The 20934-nt window shown below is 40.4% G+C and overlaps 1 protein-coding gene across 1 annotated transcript in view; it reads right to left on the bottom strand.

Moving 5' to 3' along the window:
* LOC148034902 (P-loop containing nucleoside triphosphate hydrolases superfamily protein) overlaps positions 1-20934 on the bottom strand; it is a 149014-nt gene that overhangs the window by 36178 nt on the left and 91902 nt on the right. Inside the window, exon 5 of the mRNA XM_087679855.1 lies at positions 17993-18097. Within this exon, the coding sequence (XP_087535981.1) occupies positions 17993-18097 (105 nt within the window). The remainder of the gene's footprint in view (positions 1-17992; positions 18098-20934) is intronic.

Here is a 20934-nt window from a genome sequence, read left to right as displayed (position 1 = left end):
ATGTGGGTGTCTGTCGATCAAGAATAGTCTTGATCTTCTTGGGGTCCATGAAGATTCCTCTCTGGGAAACATTGTACCCCAAGAATTCCACTTTTCTCAGATAGAAAAAACACACCTCAAGTTTTGCTTATACTCCTTTTTCTCTGAGCTTTTCTAAAACTAGTTTTGCATGGTGCTCATGCTCCTTTGGATCTTTTGAGAATATCAAAATGTCATCCAAGTATATAACTACAAAATCATCTAGATTCTCTCAGAAGATATCATTCATCATATGTTGAAACACTGCAAGTAGGAGCATTGGTGAGACCGAATGGCATAACAATATACTCAAAGTGACCATACCTTGTGCAAAATGCTATCTTCCATTTGTCTCCTTCTCTACTCTATACAACATTATAAGCCCCTTGTAGATCAATCTTTGTGAAGATCTTGGCTTTTCGGCATTCCAAGAGCTCTGGTATCAACAGCAAAGGGTATTGATTCTTGACTGTTATCTTGTTGAGTCCTCGATAATCCACACACACTCCAAGCGAGCCGTCTTTCTTCTTCACGAACGGAATTGGGATTCTAGCAAGAGACTTCGAGTGCCTAATGAACCCCTTGGCTAAGTTCTCATCAATGTTCTTGCATAGTTCAGCTAGTTCATCAAGGGATAACCTGTAGATAGGTCCAAAAGGTGGTTGAGCCCCCTCATGGAGTTCTATAGCACAATCATATGGTCTGTGTTCGGGCAAGAGAATCTGCATTCTTTTTTTCAAAGACATCTTGGAATTCTTGATACTGGCTTGGCAGCTTGATTGACTCATCCTTACTAGATTCTTGAGCTAGCATATGATATATCATGTAGATCAGTTCATGCCTTACTATGTGCATAAAGGCTTTGGCTCCTAGATATACCAACTTTCCTTGATTTTCACGACATGCAATCTTTTGCTTAACCCAATCAATTTCTAGGTTGTGTTTCTTTAGCCAAGGCATCCCAAGGATGATTGGATTTGTGGGACTAGATATGACATTAAAGCATACACAAGATTTGTGATCGCTAAGAGTTAGCACGAGTGGTCGGGTTTCCTTGGTAATATCTCCAGATGCTAGAGGTCTTCCATCCACAACTTCAGCTATTGCAAGATTGGTCTTTTGGAGTACCCGAATCTGGTATCTATTCACAAAGTCATCATCAATGAAACATGCAAAGGCCTCAAAGTCGACCATAGCTTTGAGAGAGAGGGTCTTTCTTAGCAGGATCATCTGGACTGTGACAAGGAAAGTTTCCATGGGTGTGGCTAGGATCAAGAGGCCCTTTCTTATATCAAGGTCCAGTTGTACAGTCTCATTTATAACCGAACATCCTCGTTTCCTTGCTCGAGGATGGTTGCAACAACTCCTAGGGTTCTTGCCCTCTTATTTGGGCAATTTAGAGAGATGTGTCCAAGGTTTCCACAATATAGGCATAGATGATTCTCTTTTTCCCCTAGCTTTTCTTGTGGGTTCAAGGGCTGAAACTTGGTATTATCTATTTGCATCAGTTCAAGCTTGGTTTCTTCTCTCATTAGGTCTCTAATTGGGGATCGATTCCATTGGCAAGGCCTTAATTCTTCTCGCTTTTCTTGCTTCCTCTCGAACAATCTATTATCACACTAGATGGCTTGTATGATAAAATCGTTGAGTGTTTTTACCTCAAGCATAGTGAGCATGAGGTCCTTGATGTCATCTTGAAGACCCCATCTGAATTGGCTGATAAAATACTCCTCAAGCCAAGTGAGGTCACAGATTAAGTACCTAAATTCAGATGCATAAGCAAAGGCAAGGCAGTTATCTTGTTGTAGCTTCTAAAGTTTTGTTTCTACTACTCTACCAATGTCTACATCTCCAAATGTGGAAGGGAGCTTGTAAAGAAATACCTCGTAGTTATGAAGTACTAGCATATTATTTTCCAAGATTGGAGTGAACTATCATAAAGCTTGACCACAAAGCCAAGTCCCAATGAATCCCACCTTGGAAGCATCATATGGATACCTATCCGGTTGCATGCAAATATAGAGCTTTACTTGTTGCAAGAATCCCGTGAACTTTGAACGGTCAACATTGAACTTCTTGGGCATGTTGATCTTGGGTTCTCTTGTTGGGGATTGATAAACATATGGAATCATCTAATCACTTCCTCTGTCGTTCTACAAGTCTCAAATCTGGTCTTACATCTCTTGAAGCACAAGGCCTAGATGCATAGGGTGTTCTATTTGAAGTTGCGCTTATTGTTCATTCAAGTCTTGATTTTTTTATTGGAGATTTTGAAGGTAGTCCACAATTCTTTCAAGGGTCACCTCCATGGTGCTCAATAGGGCTAGAAAGTAGTCGTGCCAAACTATTATGGGAGCACTAGACTATGCTCAAGAGACTAGACTAGATGAAGATTTGTTACACGAATTTTAATTACAAGATAATCCCACATAGGGGCACAATGTATAATGATAACTTAACCATTATTCTCCTTTGTCTTGTCTTCCATTATACTCCTTTGTCTCATCACCTTGTAATCTCGTAGTACGAGATCTTGTCTAGTATTGTCTTGTATATTGTTCATCCCTGTCCAGGGAGATCTTATAATTTTGATATCTTGTATCCATACCTACGGTCTCGGGTTGTGGGATTTTCTGCGTCTTGTTAAGTTATCATTGTACCTTGTGCCCCTACGTGAGATTATCTTGTAATCAAAATTCTTGTAACAAATCTTGCATCTTGTCTAGTCTCTCAAGCACAATCTAGTCCTCCCATAACAACTAGATACTATGACTAGACAAGAACTAGAACTGGAACTCGAAGTTACTTACTTGGAGGTCTCAACTCCTTGAGCTCCCAAGACTGGCATTGGCAAGATTGAGGAGCTCTATGGTAAGCCTCTCCTTTTATAAGTTTAGAGGGAAACTAAAGATCTAGAATATTCCATGATAACATTATCAACGATGATGTAGGCAATGACATGGCATATCTTCTAGAAGGTTCTATGATGACATGGCAAGGCTGGGTTCGCATATTTGGCTCGAGGATGTCCTGTTAAGGAAGCATTCACATGGGATGTGGATTCGTATGGCATGAGCAAGAATTAATCCGTACACTTGATCATGGCATGTACGTAACAAGCATTCCTCTTGCCAACCCAAGATCTGTTTCTTCCTTGGCCTTCCACCACATCCAAGATCTGAGAGGGGATAGTAGTCAGAAGAGGACTTTAGGAGCTCTGTTGACCTATCTGTCACTTGTTTTGACAGAGTAGGTAGCTCATTCTAGAGCACTCAATTTATTGTCTTTCAGTGCATTTTCTCCTCCTCTAGTCGGGATTTTGTGTGCATTTCAATATTTCAAATTCATTAATTCAAACCTCTTCACAAGAGAGAGAGAGAGAGAAAGAAAGATATATTAACGTCTACAAAATGGCATATGAGACAAAACCAAAGTACATCTTTGTCCAATGTCATCTCATTATGAAAGTGAAAGGAAATTACATCATAGTATAAAGCTAACATCTAAAGATCTCTATGTCTAAAAAACTAAATGTATAGAGTGTCTAGCTATAGTAGCTCCTCTCTAAATGTCAAGATCAACGCATGATCCCAACCATGATGTGATCCAAGGCCCCCTTGCTAATGTCTCTTGTGTCTCGTAATGATGGCTCTAATCTGACAATAATATAGACCCCTCAGTCGTCAACCGTGTGGTCGAGGTTGCCATGCTCGACAAAGTACAATGGCCTTGTCTAGTGTGACTCTGCGGCATGTAGTAGGGGTAGTCTGGCAAGCTCAATTTGTGTCTACTGAGATAGTAGTGCCTATGGGGTCTGATCAATGAAAGAAATCTGTCACTTCTCTTTGCCTAGGTCCCTCTAGGGGGGCGAGCTAGTCTCTTGTCTCATAGCAGTGCTATGCGGTGCCTTTGAAGCTCCAAGAGAAAAAGCCCTAGATATCTTTGATCCTCCTACTCCATGACATGACAAAGAGGTCCAAAGCCCTCACAGAAAAGATAGTGATACCTTCCCCACATGTCATAATACATTGTCTAGGGTGGATGACCTTGGTCGTAAGCTAGGGTTTCTGCGCCTACATCCTGCGTTCGTCAATTTGCAAATAGGGTTTTGACGCTTTCATCCTGCCTCATTCGTCACTCTACTGCACCTGGTTCACTTGCTTGCACCTTTAGCTAGATGTTTGTCACCCTTCCTGCCACCCTGCATCCTGCAACGTGCAAGCTCAAGCATATTGTACCTCTGGGCCCCATAGGGATTGCGACCCCTATGAGAGAGACGAGCAGTGCATCTGTGACCTACCTCCAAGTGATTCCTTTCGTCTGCCCTCTGTTGCCCTCGGTGCCAATGTCTATACCTTGTTTGCACTCCAACACCTGCTAAATGCAAGGAATAACCCTATGCATTGCTCATGTTGCATCTTGTGGCTTAGACCTTGTAGAGACCTCTTGTGCCTTTTGGTTCAAGGCCAATGCCTCTTCAAGGACTATGTTGTCTTCTCGAAATGGACCGCGCAGACTTTACTTGAATTTGATTAGTTGATGGAAATTGAAATGAAGATGAAGATGAAGAATGTAATGAAGATGATATACCAAACACATTTCGACTTTGAGAAGCATAATGAAAATAAGAAAGGAAAAAAGAAGAGATACCATACTTTTTTTAAATAATCAACCCTTTTTGTATTAACACACGAGTAGATCTTCAATGGAAGATTTTCCATGAGATCAACATATGAAACTCTAGCTTTGACTTGTCCTTTACCAACATATTGCAAAGGCGGTGAAGTAAAAGAAACAAACAAAGGAACAAAAGAAGAGACTTGTATACCTTGCATCGAAGTAGGAGAGAGAGGAAAAAAGGAAGGAGGGTACTCTCAATCTCTCTCTCCAAGAGGGAGGCCCATCCCCAATGGAGGTCTTGACAGCCCTGCAACATCATCAAACTTATGCACTACATCTGACAAGAAAGAATTATATATACCTTTTTCATGCAGCTTTTGTTTAAAGGCTTGTCAATGTAGCTCTTCGGTCTTCCTGGCTCTATGAGCCAAGATCAACTTCAGCTCCTCATCTATTGAAACCAAACTTTCTCCTCAAATAGGGTGATAATAATCTAATTTAACAATTATTACAATAAAAAATTAATTCACATAAATGAAAATGTACACTTTACCTCTTATTTCTTGGACAATGAACAACTTGTTGGCCCTAAAATTTGCGACTCCTTTGGTATTTCTTTATCTTTTCTTGCAAATGGATGGAGTACAACTGAGATTCACCGATCTCCTCCACTAATCCAAGTGTTCCATGCTGTCATTAATGACCAACAAGCCTTCAAACCAATTTGCCCCTTGGTTTGCTTAAGAAATTGCCCTTAACCATGCTCCTTGCAATACAAATTTAGCCCCAAATTGAAAGTATATGCCCTCTTGAATCTCCTTGGAATTTTTCAATTTCAACTATTGGAATTCAAGTCTTAGGCCTTCAATTTTGAGCAAGCATCGTGAGGTAGTTGTCAAAATCCTAATTTCTACAGTAAATTAGAATTTACAACAAAGATTGATTGAACTTTCTCTAATTTCCCAAACTGCTCAAAAATACTGAGGGGAATTGAGAAAAGACTAGACCAATCATCACCATCTACTTCCATCATAGATCGTTTGTTGTCTCTCTCTCTCTCTCTCTCTCTCTCCCTCCTCTAGATTGTGGCCAAGTCCAACCTGCAATCATCTTCAGTTTGGGAGCCCAAAATAGCTATCACCAACCTCCAACTGCTGTCGTCTCCCTGTTTTGGCCCTTTTGAGACTGTCACCTACTATCCTAGCCTTCAAATAGCTATTTTCAGCTTCCAAGCAAGTCTCCAATGCCATAGAACATTTCTATAATCTCTCCTCCCTCTCCAATAGCATTCTTCTCTCTCACAATGGCTGGAATAGACTTCTATCAACCCCCAAAAATGTTTTTTCCACTTACATGGGAAATTTTTACCAAGTAGCAACCTTCTAATCCCATTTTCTAGCATTATCTAGCTTAATTCTAAAACTTAATTCAATAATTATTCTAGTGCTCGAAAAATTAATTTCACTAGCCAATAATTAAATTAGCTAGGCTGATTTGCCTCCCAAGTGTCCATGAGCAATTATTGACTCTTAGACTCGCATTAATTAGGTAACTAATGCCTAGTCACTAAAATCGTCACTATTATTAATGGCCAATAAATTGGTCTTAGCCCAAATCTGGCACCAAGTATCACCTAGTACTTATCAAGGATAGATTATTACAACTTTTTCCTTCGACACACGCTAATTTTCCAAGGTCCTTGGTCCCACATTGTGAAATAATTGACATGCACCCCTCACATGTGCAAGTCACATTTGTACATTTGATTAACTTTTAATCAAATGCTAAGCAAAGTAATAAAATTTCACGTCCTTGTGACATCTACATATCTCTGATGTAATTAGAGGGATCTTACTGTGTCGAAACCTAACGGAGTTGACAGTGGATGCCACTCTTGTTCAATTCTCAACATAGGCTCCTTTGAGAGCTGAGTCGGTGTAGACGTGTTCAAAGTCAACTATTCTACTATAGTCATTGGCTCCTGAGAAGAGCTTTTAAATCAGGGTCTAGGTTTCTTTAGGAAGTACCTAGCTCTAATACCATATAAAGAAATGCCCTATCATAGAAACTCAATTACAATCATACGACAAAGCACAAATTAATAATAGAACACAGTTAGGGTTAGGATAACTCAGAGACAATGAACACAAAGAATAATGAAATGAATCAATCTGAATACAATACAATGTTTATGTAGCAAAAACGCCATGCAATAAATGAATACTAACTCACAAATTCCCATGTCTCGAAGACTGGGGCAAAGAGTGTCGTACTCCTAAGGGATTTGATAGCAACAAATGCAACAAGATAGGGCTAGATCAGTGACAAATAGGCAATTGGAGAAGAGAGACAGCAAAACAAGGTTGTTTTTGGAGATGTGGTAGCTCGTTGATTGATTGGATGGGAGGGCAGCATATCTATTTATTAAAAGTTCGGGGCCTCCCAAATCATGGTTGCATGTGGGACACAAAACTCTCTAGGACCGCATTTATTTTTAATAAAAGGCTTTAATTTATTAATTAATTTAAGTTTTGGGGCTGGTTAAATAAAGCTATATATTTTTAGCTCAACACAGCCATGTTCATGAAGCTTGTGAATAATGTCTTATGGCCCTATCTAGATCACTTTGTTGTAGTCTTTCTTAATGATATCCTGAACTATAGTATAAAAGAAAGAACATTTGGAGCATCCAAGAAAAGTATTCTGATTGTTGAGAGCCCATTCCCATTATACCAAAGAATCCAAGGGTAAATTCTTTGTAGAACAAGTCAAGTATTTAGGGCATATTATCTAAAAGGAAATCAAGATGGATCTAAGAAAGTTACGACCATTATGGAGTGGCCGCCTCTAATTAAGAGTTGTAAATCTTCCTCGATTTACTAAAGATTCGTTGGGGATTAAGATAGCTATTCCCATTATCGAACAACTTAAAGGAAAAGAGAAAGGAAACGACTTTAAATGGCAAACAAACCAAATAGAAAGCTTAGGATAGCTATTGCTAATTTGTTACAACTCCAAGTTTGAATATAGTGGATCCCAACCATAGCAACCAAAAACATTTAGAAACAAAATGTCATAAATGTGTTTCGTAAGTTCCTTTCAAGAGGGGATAAAATAAGAAACTCAAGTTCTTTTATAAAGGAATCTTTATAGTTTTAAACAAGAGAAATAAGTTTTAAAGCTCCTTGGAACTCTCTTAGACAAAGAAATATCAATTGAGCATAAATGATTATACATGAGAGTTGCTCGAAAATAATACGTTACGCATCCATTATTGAGTTGTGTCAAAGTTTAGTCTTTGAGTGATATCATAATTCAAACCTCAAACATCATGATTCATGCATATCACACATAGAAATTGAAATACACATGCTACATAGTCCATGTGCCATGTGAAATAAGTCAAGCTACAACATCATGATTCTCATTCCAAAACAAAATGACAATGTTAAATTTCAAAATGAATCTTGATAGATCATACATAACTCATCAATGAGCCTAGAGTCCTATAATCAACTTTCGAGACATGAATTGATACTAGAGTGAGAAAGTCCAATAACTAAACAAATTGTACAAAAAGTAAGTCTCTCATCCAAAATCAACTTTGGCAGGCTAAAAAACCGCTACCGTCCACACACGACAAAGAAACAAAACTGATGGGAGAAGCGTGGAAGAAGGGGGGGAAAAAAGGACCCCTATTAAGATCCCATAGCCTTTATGCAACAATTTACTCTTTGAAACGTCTCTTATTTTTAGAAATGTTTCACAAGTTTCAAACCCAAAGGAGCGTGTTTCTTTGCTGCTATAATCCCAACAAATCCTTTAAGGTTAAAATTGTGGCAAGTAATTTTACAACAAGTGCACTCTTGATACAAGAGGGTTAATCCATAGCTTTTGAGAGCAAGAACTTGACCGAGCACAACAAAATTATTTTGCTTATAAAAGAAAGTTGTAAGCAATAAAACATACGTTACAGAAATGGCAGTATTATTTATGGGGTACCGAAGTGACGATTGTGTTTGGTCAAGAAAGCATTAACTAACTTACAGATCAAATTAATCTCAACGGCCACAACACAACAAACAAGGAAAAAACAGCATGACTACAAATTTCCTTGGTAGAATTTCCATGATAATGAAGAGTCTTACTCGGTTCACTTCTGATCTGCTTGAATCCATTAGAGAGAAATGTTGGGTTTGATTCACGCCTATGCTCACAGAGGAGTGTCACTGGCACAACACTTTTTACTCTCCTTACGAGAGGTTTTTTCCCCCAATTTTATTCTCTTTTATTTTATGTGCCTATCTTACACAGTTTGGGTACTTATTGTGTTTTACACCTTTCAAGTGTGAACACACTCTAGCAACCCTAAAAGGTTTAAGGGTTGTACTTGTACTTGCACTTTACACACTTTGATTATTGCATTGGGAGTCATGTCTTCACTCACACACACTCTCTTCACTGTTAACTATACTCTCAGCTGAGCTTCGATCTCTATGCATTCTCTCACCTCTCACATTTGGTATCAAAGCTAACCCTCTGCTCAGCTCAACTCCTGGCCACCGCCAGCTAAGCTGCCACCTCTCAGCTGTTCTTAGCTCCACAGCCACAGGCAGCATTTAGCCCCACTAGCAGCAAGTCAACTCCTTGCATAGAGCTGCTGCCCTAGGCGCTGCCAGTCCAGCGACCTAAGCCTACAATCGCCTACACCTACTCCTATCTGCCGCCACCTACAGTTTTGTGTGCCTTCAAACAGGCACCCACTAGCCAAAGTCGCCACCAGCAGCTCCAACTCATCCGCCCAGTTCACTGGTCTGCACCGTCAGCGCCAGTAATGCCCTATCTTGTTCGCCTCCTCTGCCCATTTGACAAGCGTGCAAGCAGCGCCCACCACCTGCGCCAGTTCCATGTGCAGCTGCCCTAGGCAACACCTCTGTCAACACCCGCCACCTAGCCTGTTCGTCTCCATCTGCTGCTTCCTGCACCGCCTGTTCCTGCCTACGCTGCTAACCCCCTGGTCAGTCACCGCCCACCTCCAGCTTGACCTCCAGCAACACCGCTTGATTCCACCATCGCCAGTGCCCTGGTGCTCACAACCTGTCAGTTTTGATAACTCATATCAGAGGTAACAAAAGGCAAAATTTTTAATTTGTTTTAATTCAGATTTCATCTTCAGGAAAGGGCTTGTGCCCAGGCAGCATATCTCTATTCTTGCAAGTGTCTAGGACACATTTCTCACAGAGGTTTTGTGAATTTCGGGTCAAAAATTTGGGGCTTTTGATGTCAGCTCAAAGATTGGCAAATGTACATCAGTGACAATCTGTAATAGACTGAATTTGTGCATTTTGAGACGAGAAATTTTGGGGCTTTTGCATTTTTTGTGCTGCTGAGCATTGTTTATGCCTTGGACAGCGTGTACATCAGACAATTTTTTATGATTAGATTTGCCAAGTACAGCAGGATGCTTGCTGTAATTTCTGGAAATTCTCAGATTTCCAGGTTGGTTCAGCTTGAAGTATTGCTCTTGTGCCCCTTGATCAGTGACATTTACCATGACCAATCAAGGAGGTGACATATTCACATATGTGTCCAAGGAGGATAAGTTGGATGGCAACAACTGTTCTCTATGGTCTTTTATGATGAAAAATGTGCTAATTGCAAAGAATCTTTGGGATTATACCAATGGTGAGGAAGTTCAGCCTGGAGTTGTGGTTCCTGCTACACCTCTAGGAGGATGTGGACAAAGGGCAACTCGGACCGCTCAGCCTGTTCAGCCTGCTCCAACTCAACCACTTCCCCAAAGATCAATAGCACAAAAGGCTTCGGACACACAAGATGCTCACACATTGTCACTGATTGCATTGGTAGTTCAACGGTCCATCATCCCACATATTCGATTTGCGGCTTCTTCACGAGAAACATGGCTAACTCTAGAGCAAATTTTTGCTGGAAAAAATGAGACATGTATCTCTTTCTTGAAGAAAGAGCTTGAGATTGTGAAGATGAATGAAGGTGATTCTATACACAATTATCTCAATAAAATTCAAGACTTGCATGAGCAGCTTATGAATGTAGATGAGTATTATTCAGATGCACAATTGATCTCTACTACTTTGAATTCATTGTCGCCCTCGTCTTTGGCCTTTCATACGGTCTTGAATCTCACAATGAGGATTTCCCCACAGCCACTTATTGTCCTTCAGTTGGTTAGGTTGCTCTTAGAGGAAGAGCAAACAAGAAAGAACAGTGGGGTGGATGTCATAGCCTCTGAGAAGGCTTTTATGGCAAGGTAGAAGGACAAGGGCAACCAAGCTAAAAGTGCTCCACAGAGCTTTGAGACTTCAGGTACTTCACAGAGCAGCAAAAAATAGGGGCCACACAAGCTAAAAGGGCACATTCCACTATTGCAAGAAGCCAGGTCACTATATCACAAAATGTAGAAAGCACATAGCCAAGGAGAAGGAGTCGAGGATGTTTGTTTCTGATGCCCCTTCTACTGCTATTGAGTCCACGTCTTTTGTTGCAGACCGTGACTATTGTTTTTGCCATCAAGCATTTGTATACAGTGCATAAGCATCAAGCTACCATAGTTTACATGGCCCATGCAAGCATGCCATAACTTTGCATGTGACACAGTAGGAGTGAGAGTAGATGCTAAGGGAGTGATTCATCAACTGAAAAAACATCTAACTCATATAACCATGACATAAAGTGCTAGTCAAAACCAAAGACGTGTTTTTTATCTCTGAACATACATCTGTTATCACCAAATGTGACTTGCAAACCATAATTTGCCAAAGAAAAATTAGACTACAAATTCTTCTTTTTGCCTAGCACAAATAATACATCCTGCAAACAAAGAATAGAACCTATATGTGAGGGATGCATTTTGGAAAAAATGCATTGTTTTTCGTTTCCTCATGCTATTGCTTTTACAGATTGTGCATTCGGATATAAGTGGCCCTATGCAGACAAAGTCATTGGGTGGTTGTTACTATTTTGTCACTTTCATTGATGTCTTTACTCATTTTTATTGGGTCTACTCTTTGGTGAAAAAGTCAGAAGTACATGATGCATTTTCGGCTTTTGTAGCACTTGCTGCAAATCAATCTGGCTGCAAAATTAAAAGTCTTCATTCGGACCAAGGGGGAAAATACATGTCTTCTATGCTGAATAATTTTTTGAAGCAAAAAGGCATTGTCCATCAGTACACTACTACTTATACTCCACAGCAAAATGGGATTGTAGAGAGGAAGAATCGGTCACTCATGGAGATAGCCAGATGTATGCTGAAAGCAAAGAGTTTGCCACATAGTTTTCGGATGGAAGCAATTATGTGTACTTGCCATGTTTTGAACAGGTGCCCTACCAAGGCATTAGAGAATGTCATGCCTTTTGAGGCTTGGAACATCTAGAAACCTTCTGTTGGACATTTTTGTACTTTAGGGTGTCTTGTGTATGCTCACATACCCAAGGTACTAAGAACAAAGTTGGATAACAAGGCTATTAAATGCATTTTTGTGGGGTACACCAGTGAGAGCAAAGGATATAGATTATATGATCCTATCTCTAAGAAGGTATTTGTCAATAGGGATGTGGTTTTTTATGAAAAACCAGAATCATCCCTTGCTGGTTTTGATACATATCAGGCTACCAATGATGTATTTGAAGGGCTGCTGCCCATTTCTTTTAGTGATATAGCTAGAGCTTCAACAAGTGAACTTAATGTTCAGCCAGCTGCTCCATTGGATAATGCAGAAAATTAGCCAATGGCTGATCTGAATACTCTGCAAAATGCTGAATTTTAAGTTCAACAGGAGCTTATACACAATCACAAAGCTAGGCATATGCCAAGATGGTACTTGCAAACTATGAATAATAGTCATTTAGATGCTCCTATTGCTGGTCGTACTAGAAGGCAAGCTCGTCTACATGATGGTGCCCATTCAATGGAGTTTGTTACGGCAGCAGATACATTTGATGATAAGGAGCCTGAATGTTTTGCAGATACACAACATAGGGTGCATTGCATAGCAGCAATGTAAGTTGGAGTTGATTCTATCATAAAGAACAAACATGGGATTTAGAGTCCTTGCCAATTGGGAAAAAAGCCATTGGTACAAAGTGGGTCTATAAGCTAAAAAGAAATACATATGGATCCATTGACAAATATAAACCAAGCTTGTGACTAAAGGCTACACACAAAAGAAAGGCATTGACTATGAGGAGACATTTACTCCTACATCCCATATAACTACCATTCAATCTATGGTTGCTTTGGCTGCCCATTATGGATGGACTCTACACTAGCTTGATATTAAGACTGCATTTTTACATGGGAAACTTCAAGAAGAAGTGTATGTACAGCAGCCCATTGGTTTTGCACTTGTGGGATTCGAACACTTCGTGTGCAAGCTGAAAAAGGCTTTGTATGGTTTGAAGCAAGCTCCCCGAGCTTAGTATGCGAAAATTGATGCCTTTTTACTCAACCAAGGGTTCATTAACAGCTCATTAGAGTCCACACTTTATGTATGCAAAGAGGGGGATCCTTACTGGTCATATGTCTTTATGTTGATGATCTTCTGCTTACAAGGACACATGCTGATGAAATTTCAGCATTCAAACAAAATTTGTAGCAAACTTTTGAGATGTCAAATTTGGGGCCTTTGCACTATTATTTGGGTATTCTGTTCATTCATGATGCTAGAGGCATTGGATTGTCACAGTTTAGATACATTGATAGACTTCTTGAGAGGTTTGGCTTACAGGATTGCAAGCCAGTTTGTACCCCAATGTAACCTGGACTCAAGCTGTCCTTGCATGATGATAATGATTTGTTTGATATCCATACATATGCTCCAACAATTGGATGTCTCATTTACTTATGCAACACAAGGCCACATTCAAATTGCAATTTCAGCCCTAAGTAGATATATGCACCAACCACGCATGTCACATTGGCAAGCTGTGAAGCATTTTTTTCGTTACATGCAAGGTACTAGGACTCTTGGTTTGCTTTATGCCAAGGGGGGACCACTACAACCACATACTTACAGTGATTTAGATTGAGCTAGTGATTTTGATTCACGTCACTCTACAAGTGGTAATTATTTTTTCTTGGCTCATCTTGCATCTTTCGGCTTAGCAAGAAACAATCCATTGTTGCCACATTGTCAAGTGAAGCTAAATACAAGGCAGCTTTCACTACCAAAGTTGAATGTGTATGACTGAGACATTTGTTGGCTGATTTAGATGTATCTGTCACAGAGCCTACTCCTTTGTTTACTGACAGTCAAAGTGCCATTGGAGTGGCACGGAACCCAGAGATTCACTCTCACTTTGTCAGAGAGAGGCTACATGCAGGAGATATCAGCCTTGTTTATAGTCCTACCACCAGTAATGTGGCAAACATCTTCACCAAAGCTCTTCCTCATGACAAATTTGAAGCATTCCACAATGCTTTAAATTCGATCTCCTTTGGTAGATGATCCTTGTATATTGATCACTCTTCACTCCAGGGGGGTATGTTGGGTTTGACTCACACCTATGCTCACAGAGGGGTGTCGGTGATCCTCGGTAGGATATTGGGGTACTTTTTACTCTCCTTACAAGAGGTTTCTTCCCCCTAATTTATTCTCTTTTATTTTATGTACCTATGTTACGCAATTTAGGCATTTATTATGTTTTACACCTTTCGAGTGTGAACACGCTCTAGCAACCCTAGGATTTAAGGGTTGTACTTTGTACTTGCACCTTACACTCTTTGATTATTGCATTGGGAGTTGTGTCTTCACTCTCACACGCACTCTCTTTGCTGTCAACTGTACTCTCAATTGAGCTTCGATCTCTATGCAGTCTCTCACCTCTCACGAGAAATGCTAAGTTGATTGTGCATATTTCAAAATATTTGAGACCATTGAAATAGCAGATCCAAATGAAACGAACACCACGTAGGAAGGAACATCAAGGGATCTCCAAAAGGGATTCAAGTGGAACAATTTTGCCATTGATAAACACTATTTGCACTACAAAGAGTGTCTATTCTAATAAAGCAAGAACTTTGGCACCTAATACTCTATACGTGTCAAAATAGTCTTCTTAAGAGGCAATTTTATTGGCCTAAAATGTATGAGGAAGTCCTAATTTGTAGTGAGTACCACATCAATAAGGTCCAAACATTAAAATTTGAAGATCTCTACCCTTGAGAAATTCCTTCGAGAAAATGGGAGAGCATTTCCATTGATTTATTGTTGGATTACCTAGACACTAGGGAGCACGACTTTGTATATGTAACTGTGGATAGTTTGAACAAATCAGCTCCATTTATTCCAACCTCCTCTAACTTTAAAACTCCAAAACTAGCTAGATTGTTTGTAGAGATCCTATGCGGACTCTCAAATATTGTTTCTAATCAAGATAGAAATTTTACTAGTCACTTTTGGAGAGCAATGTTAAGGAGGTTGGACACTAAACTTAGCATGATTACAATAGATTATTCATAAATTGATGAGCAACTGAAAGGGTTAACCAAATCCAAGACAATATATTCAATGCATTTGTAAATAAAAGGTAAACTAATTGGAAATAGTATTGACCTACGGTAGAGTTCGCATATAGCAGTGCCAAGAACTCTTCCACCAAATAGAGTCCCTTTATACTATACACAGGTGAGCTTGTGCAATGGGATTGCAAAAGGAGAGGATTCAAGCAGCCAAAACTTTCTTACAAGATATGCTAATACTTACACAAAGAAACACTAGGAAGGCACATGATAGAGCTAGAGCCCATGCGAACCAACATAGAACCTCTTCTATTTGAAGAGGGGGAGCAAGTGTATCCTAGGGTACGAGCAATCTGAAACCATGAAAACAAGACAATGTCCAACATTTTCTCCTAGGTATCGTGGTCCATTCACAATACTTGAGATTATAGGAGAAATGGCTTACAAGCTCCAACTTCCTGCCACAAGTAAGATACCTCCAATTTTTCAACTTAGCAAAACATTGAATGAAGTTGATAATCTCATCTTAGGGGGATCATAAAGTGGAATGTTTTAATAAACAATCTCTTCCACATGAGCCTGAAAGAATTTTAGATGTTTGTAGTAGATGAACAAGGAATATTGCTTATCAAGGGTGCTTGGTAAAATGGAAGGATTGTTCAAGAGAGTTCAACATGGAAGTGCTTAAGCATCGTTGAAAAAAGATTTTCCACTTTGCAGTTAGACCTTCCTAATTCTCTTTTCAAGGAAGAAAGTAGTTCCTAAGGGGGAGGATGTCTTACATAAATTAAAACATTAATTAACCAACGTAATATTTACAGGGAAACATTGTAAGGAGGTGTGACCGTGCGTATATTATAGTATACATACATCCGAGCTTCACAGGGCACAAGTAACATCACACGTAAGAGATCCATGTGACCAAGGGCTTAGAACATTTGGAACATGAGGCTCCAGCCATTTAATGTGTATGCATAGGGGCTAGAGCCAAGTAAGTGATTTGGCAGGCATACACCACACTTGCTAAGGATAAATGCAATTAATCACAAAAAGGATCATGCCGAGGGTAGGAAGTGAATCCAGCAGCTAAAACGCTCTTTTCTCTCCCTTCTCTCTCTCTCTCTCTCTCTCTCTCTCTCTCTCTCTCTCTCTCTCTGTGCAGCTGCTGAAGCCCTAAATTGCAGATCAGACCAGCAAACAATTTAGTCTTACTTTACAATGCTCCATCGTGCACTGCCTCAATCCACTCCTCTCCTGCACATAAGCAAACTTCTGCCTGAATCTCTATGTTTCACATTGCCGCTGCCCAATACATAGAACTGTCTTGGCAATAACTTCTCACAATTATGGAACATCCACTCTGCTATGAGGTAATGCTCTCATATTGCAATAAAATTTATTGACCCTCCCACTAGAGTTTTACGCAAGTCCTATCTCACAAGGCTTCAGCTCTTCTCAATAGTCTTCCTTCAAAGCCTCATACATTCCATGAAAGGATTCTCACAGGGAACATTTGAGCCTCTAGGCCCAACATGGCTCAGCCCATGCTTGTCTCAATGGTCTTCTAGTGTAGAATCTATCAAGCCTACAATCTCTTCTGCCTCATACAAGGAAGAAAATTTCCTTGAATCAAGTGAATCATCAAAGTCTACTATTTCTTTCTCATGGATGTAGGGTTGTGCATCCTCTCTCCTGCAAATCAATCAGTCCTGCACCTACTGAGTGGCAGGAACCTCTAAAGGTACAAATTGGAAAACTGAATCCAAAGGCTGAGTAAAAAAAGTCTAGGTAAGGCCCAAGGGTTCCTTTGTGAACGAGGATAATCCTGATAGTTTGAGGAAGAGAATAAATAGAATTAGTAGGCATAATAACTCTGACTGATGAGTATCAAGGAGGACCCTCGGAAACCACATCAGCGAAGGTCCTAGCTGTCCAAATGATGTATCTGAAAGTGCTACCAATCTTAGACAAAAAAGGCTTGAAGTACTCATTGAAGACAAAGGTGGCAATGTCATCCCCGGCAAGGATCATCCTTGCTCTCAACCAATCTATTGAAATAGGCCACCACAATCAAATGTTGAGCAGGCTGGAGGCAACTGCCACCTCCAACTGCTCGGGCGAGCTAAACTGAACCTTGAAGCATCCAATTGCCAAGAGATACAATCCATATAACTTTGACTGGGGTGGAATCTTCCTATTAGACTCATTTAGTGTACAGAACGGTAGCCAGTCTCCAACAACATGGCAAGCCAGAGATAACACGTCAAGAATTGCCACTTCATCCCTAAGAGTGAGCTCCATGTTAGGAGCAAAGCAAATAGACAAGAAAGCATTGGCTTGAGGAACACAGGGGAGACTGGTCAGCAAGCTTGGTGGGGGTTTCAGTCCAGATAAATGAGAATTCCCATGTTCATAAAAGCCAAGGCAGACACCCATTGGTCCATCAGTTGGAACTATTTATTATAAAGAGGCACTCTCTTTCTAAAATAATGTAATCATCTTCTAATACCTGTTTAAGTCTTCATTAAATCCAACTCCTTGTCACATAGCAGCTATGGCGGTTAAAACGAGGTCTAGGCCTGATGCTCCTTCAAATAATTAAACTTCCAGTTAAACTACAATTGTAATGGTTTAGTTGTCCATAAGTGCCCTTTGGGGCTGCATATTCAAGCACAAGGAGTCCAGCATGTACAAGTAAATTAATGGTAAAAGTGCTTTCAGGTTTCATCTCAAGCTCCAATAATTATTTAACAATACAAAATCAGATACTAAAAAAGACCATCATTTACAGCTTAAAAAACAATCTAATGTATGATAATATCAACCTGAAACAAACAGAAACAAAGTCGTCACCTCATCAATAACAAGGGTGTTTATGGCATGTGTTTTCAAGTTCTTTGTTTCAATCATTCTGCAAATACTTTGTACTGTTCCAACAACAATCTGAGGTGGATCAGCCTGCAACAATAACAATAGCATTAGAAACATAATACATCATCTAGATTCTTTATCCCAGAGTCTCCCACAGATCTGATGTCATACAGATACCACGTGCTAAGTAGATTATCGCCACAAGCATAAAAGGTCTCTGGCAAAATAGAAGCCAAAATCGAGGTAGCAGAGAGATGTTCCACTCCCAAGAACACTTGCATCTCACATACCACATTTACCAAGCCCTCCCGAGACCACTTGCATCTCCCACATGCTATTTGCCAAGACAGACCTCATTTCCACTCCCTAAGAAGCTTCCCTGAGCTTGTCAGAAGCTGAACTGCCAGACAAATAAGAAGCTGACTGACCAGTGGCTAGTGCTTTGGGAGGACAGACTACTCTCAGAGGTGAGTTAGAATCATAGTGGGTGGAAACCATTAGAACATTCCAGCTAAAACTGATCTTGTTTTTTGACTATTCAGCTAGAATTGTTTAATTAGTTCAATGCCACCAACGAAGAGAGAGATGCACTTGAAGGATTTTTGGCTTGACAAGAGGCTCCAACAGACTTTGGGAGTAGGTTGTGAAGCAGTTCACGGCCTTGTGGGAGCTCTTATCTTCTTTCAGCTCTATATGCATGAGGGACTTCCAGTTGTCAGTTGACTTGCTTGAATGGGCAAGGATGGTAGCTGTAACAAAGGGGCATATGACAGTTGTGGCAACCCACCAGTCTCGCTTGTGGAGTTGTTGGGCAGCTCAGCATGAGGCCTTCAGATTATTCTGTGGATAGCCTTGAAAGGATGTCAATGGAGTCTCCAACATACCAGATTGCCAAAGGCTATGCCTCAAACCTTATGACCACCCACTGCCTATGCAAAGACATGAACATCCAAGCATCTTCAAAAAAAACCCTCCATCAACATGTTGTCTCAGTCAGCCCTTCTGCCCATTTTGCTCTCCAAGCATATAAGACATCTGTCCAAGCATCTATGACCACAGAATTCCAAAAGATAGATTCTCTATCAATCTTCATAATGTATGACATAGCTCTTTGAATCAGCTAGACTCCAAGAACTTTCAAGATACCAAGAAGGCTTTTGTACTGTCCAGCAGGTGGTGTTGCTGATTTTCTTGCACCTTGTTTCCTCCACACCACAGTGCTATTTGACAAACTGTGATCAATTCACTTGCAATAGCAGCCTTCATAGCGTACTTATATATGCCCACTGTCTGTCAAAAGTGGATGCACTAATGGAAGCGTGGAAAACTGCTGTAATAGACTGTTGAACATAAGAGACAAGGGAAAAGAGAAACATTGCAAAAGAAAAGAACACTGCACAAAGAGCTCAGAAGCAAAGAGATGCTTGGGAAATGGAATCCATATACCAATTTATGAGATAGAGCAGATCTAACATGAGTCACTGGCTGTCAAGGCACTAGCAGCGGCTTCCTCTCTCTACCAGAACTTGAAGGAGGTGAATGACACTATGTGGAGGAGAGAGTGGCAAAAATATATAGGCCAAATCTAACCCATAGACAATGTCAGATCGGCCAACAATAAATGCCCCAAACACGATGAAAATGACGAATATAAAATGCCTAAAATATCTAAAATGTGCCCTGCCCTCATTGGCATGCATAGACTCACACATGAACTAACATATCCGCTAACACCCTCTCTCAAATCATGGGTGATCTGGTACAACGTAATGATACAATGATAAGAACCCATCAAGGTCCATACAACAATAACCACCAAAAGAGAACCATGGATATCCAAGTAGGGAGTGGCCAGTCCACCACTAAGATGCCTCCAAGAGAACCTCATGTCAATGTCGATTGTACCAACTCCTGAAAAGAGAGAACAATCATAGCATCTCTCAATATCTGTCAACAATGTCTTGTAGTGGCATACAAGACCATCCTATCAAAACAATGCCTCTGAACATATGTGACCATGGATTCCCCGCCAAAGTGTCCCCTCATGTGAGCTTAGACTAGGAGCTAACCCCACTCTCTATTAAATACCAGCCCATCATGAACCTAGATGTCAATCCCAGCTCCAAGATTTGACTTCAGTTAATGCGTCAGGAAAATCCCTCTTTGAACCTGTGCACCTATATACCTATATAGATGAGGCACAACTGCCCCACCTCACCACCCTCACACACACCCTCTCTAGCACTGGAGAGTTGTCAAGGATGACATGCATTACTTGTACTAGCAACCTAGAAGGGAGGCCCCTCCAGCCATCACTAGGTCCACATAACTAGAGCCTAACCTTGGACTTGGAGATGAGAAAGACTTGCTGAGAGAGTTATCACCATTCATCACTGGCTGCACCTACTCCTTTCATAAAGCTGCTAATGACCTGCAGACCCTTCAAAGGAGTCCCTACTTGCCACAATAATAGCATTGAGACAGCAACTTCTTCTTCCATATGTCACCCCTCTCTGAAACTGGAACATCTAGAGCACCAAGAGACAGTATCCACATAGAAACCTAAAGCTAAAAACAAGAAGTCTCCAACATAACACTCATAGATGAGTAAAGAATATTGATGCTAACCATCACAAGGAGATGCCGAAGGAGCCATGATGAAGGGGATACAAAGAAGATTAAGAAAGAAAAGGAATCTTGAGGGAGCCAAGTATGTCAAAAATACAGACTCACAAGGATTGCATGAGTTCAAAGCAGTAATGAAAGCACATAGAGAAAAGGGCAACAATAACCAAAGTGTTGTGATGAGAACACAACAACCAGATGCACTAGAGGTGAGTAGTGTCACAAAGGGAAAAGACCGACCAAACATAGCTAGAACTAGCCTGAAATACTATCGCCTAGCTATGCATAGAAGCAAAAGA

Source organism: Lygodium microphyllum, chromosome 6 (assembly GCF_053477565.2).
Source record: "Lygodium microphyllum isolate KBCC chromosome 6, Lygodium_microphyllum_v1.1.10, whole genome shotgun sequence".
Lineage (NCBI taxonomy): Eukaryota > Viridiplantae > Streptophyta > Polypodiopsida > Schizaeales > Lygodiaceae > Lygodium > Lygodium microphyllum.
The sequence above is the reverse complement of the archived record's forward strand: the minus strand, read 5'-3'. Positions and strand labels throughout refer to the sequence as shown.